General features: G+C 34.3%; 1 protein-coding gene across 1 annotated transcript; it reads left to right on the top strand.

The window, feature by feature from the left end:
• Positions 1–808: 808 nt before the first annotated feature.
• On the top strand, positions 809–2,158 carry LOC111455613 (caffeoyl-CoA O-methyltransferase 5). The gene is made up of 5 exons (XM_023097344.1): positions 809–1,010; positions 1,087–1,166; positions 1,256–1,400; positions 1,484–1,615; positions 1,710–2,158. Exons 1-5 carry the CDS (start codon positions 912–914, stop codon positions 2,001–2,003), a joined length of 750 nt encoding a protein of 249 aa, XP_022953112.1. The 5' UTR covers positions 809–911; the 3' UTR covers positions 2,004–2,158.
• The last annotated feature ends 204 nt before the right edge of the window (positions 2,159–2,362 follow it).

Here is a 2,362-nt window from a genome sequence, read left to right as displayed (position 1 = left end):
GAAGTGTTGATAGACTGATATACTGTAAGAGTTCTTTTTAATCTTTAATCTTTGTTTATAAAAGTAAATAATGTTATTTTTAAAATTTTATGAATACTTTTTATTTTGATAAATGTATTTTTTTTAATTTTATTTAAATAAAGTTTTGAAATAAAATATTAAAACCTTTCGAGGTAATTTTTATTTATTATTATAAAATTTAATAGAAAATACATGATTTAAAATTATAAAATTCTACCACCCAAAGCTTGACGTGGCAGCATGAAATAGGATGATATTTCCAACTCTTCGCGACTTTTTGTACCTGCCTCTTTTCACCAACCGCATATCATCTACCACATGCCACGTGTCATACTATAACAAATTCATAGATGGGCCCCACCACATATTTTGTCTTTTTGACTAATCTTTGTCTATTACAAATGAATATTTTATTTCGTTTAAAATATGAAAATATATAAATTAATAATTTTTACTTTTAAGCCTATTTCCTATTTTATCTTAATTATAATTATATTTTATAATAATTTAGATTAGCATTTTCCTTATTTAAATTTTTTAATATTAATATTATGTAAATTGGTTGATATTTTTATTATATTTTATGGATTTTTCTACAACATAAAATAATTTCAATGATTAAAAAAAAAAAGAAAACAAAATAAAAATTATAGAGGAATAGGAAGGTCTATTGTGGACCCCACATTCTCACCAATCGCGTTCACCTACCCCCGACCCGCTCCCTCTAAAAGTTGACCCGAGTCATCACCGGTTCGAACCGGGGCGTCATTCCTCTATATAACAAACCACCATTTCCATTGCTTGCCGCAAAACACAGAGACGTGATCGGAGCTCACTGGAAAGAGAAAAAGGTAAAGAAATATTCAAAGGAAGTTCAATAATCTCTGGCAATGGCGTCCACCAACAACGCACAAGAAAACCAGAACCAAGCCGGAAGGCACCAGGAAGTCGGCCACAAGAGCCTCTTGCAGAGCGATGCTCTGTATCAGGTAACAACCGTCGGATCTTCAGAAACTCTTTTGATTCTTCCGATTACTGAAATTTCTCTTGTGCGTTTCTCTTTAGTACATTCTTGAGACGAGCGTTTATCCAAGAGAGCCTGAATCGATGAAGGAATTGAGAGAATTGACTGCCAAACATCCATGGTTAGCAATTGATCTTTGTTTTAATGCCTTGAAAATTTATCTGATTCTGAATGAAATTAATCTGAAATCGGAATGGATCTCGGAAACAGGAACATCATGACTACATCGGCGGACGAAGGACAGTTCTTAAACATGCTTTTGAAACTAATTAATGCGAAGAAAACGATGGAGATTGGAGTATACACTGGCTACTCTCTTCTCGCTACAGCCCTAGCACTTCCGGAAGACGGACAGGTGCGTAGATTCTTCCGATTTCTTTCTCTTGCAAAATCAAATGTGCGTTTTCTGATAAATAGAGAACAAATTTGTGGTTGTAGATTCTGGCTATGGATATTAACAGAGAAAATTACGAGCTCGGTTTACCGGTGATTGAGAAAGCCGGCGTTGCTCACAAGATCGAGTTCAAGGAAGGCCCCGCTCTCCCTGTTCTTGACGAGATGGTGGCTGATGTAAGAACTTTTTTCTTCCCTAATTGAAATTTGAAGAATCAATTACCTAGATAATTCTAGTCGGCCAATTTCATTTAAATTGATAACTATTTAGGAGAAAAATCACGGAAGCTACGACTTCATCTTTGTGGACGCTGATAAAGACAACTACATAAATTATCATAAGAGATTGATCGATTTGGTGAAAGTTGGAGGATTGATCGGGTACGACAACACGCTATGGAACGGATCGGTGGTTGCTCCACCCGACGCCCCATTGCGCAAGTACGTTAGGTACTACAGAGACTTTGTGTTGGAACTCAACAAGGCTCTTGCTGCTGATCCAAGGATCGAGATTTGTATGCTCCCTGTTGGTGATGGAATCACTCTCTGTCGTCGGATCAACTGAACACGTTAACGTTTCATGCACTCTCACTTCCGCAATTGCTCTTCTTCATTACTTGCCTCTCTCACTTTTTAATATCAATTTCCTCTCGAGTTTTTCCATGTAATTCATATTCAACATTTTAATGGATAATATATATTACCTTTTTATATTCTAAATCAAACGGTTTAACCAGTTCAACTTGATCACTCTAATTAATAATTTAATAAGTAATTATATAATTTTTTTTTGGATAGTTAGGTGAGTGGATGATTACAATAACGTGGGCCCACCACCAAATATGATGAATTTAAAATATTAACAATTTATATTTTATAAAAATGTAAATATTTTAATGTATAAATATCATACATTAAAATCAA

The sequence above is a fragment of the Cucurbita moschata genome, unplaced genomic scaffold (assembly GCF_002738365.1).
Source record: "Cucurbita moschata cultivar Rifu unplaced genomic scaffold, Cmos_1.0 Cmo_Scf00017, whole genome shotgun sequence".
NCBI classification, from domain to species: Eukaryota; Viridiplantae; Streptophyta; class Magnoliopsida; order Cucurbitales; family Cucurbitaceae; genus Cucurbita; species Cucurbita moschata.
This window is presented reverse-complemented; position numbering and strand designations above follow the sequence as displayed.

Bases quoted from the DNA above. Each gene is read 5' to 3' on its own strand.
- LOC111455613 (XM_023097344.1), top strand. From the start codon at position 912: ATGGCGTCCACCAACAACGCACAAGAAAACCAGAACCAAGCCGGAAGG. The intron at 1,167-1,255 runs GTTAGCAATTGA...TCTCGGAAACAG, and splicing joins TTGACTGCCAAACATCCATG to GAACATCATGACTACATCGG. The intron at 1,401-1,483 runs GTGCGTAGATTC...TTGTGGTTGTAG, and splicing joins CACTTCCGGAAGACGGACAG to ATTCTGGCTATGGATATTAA.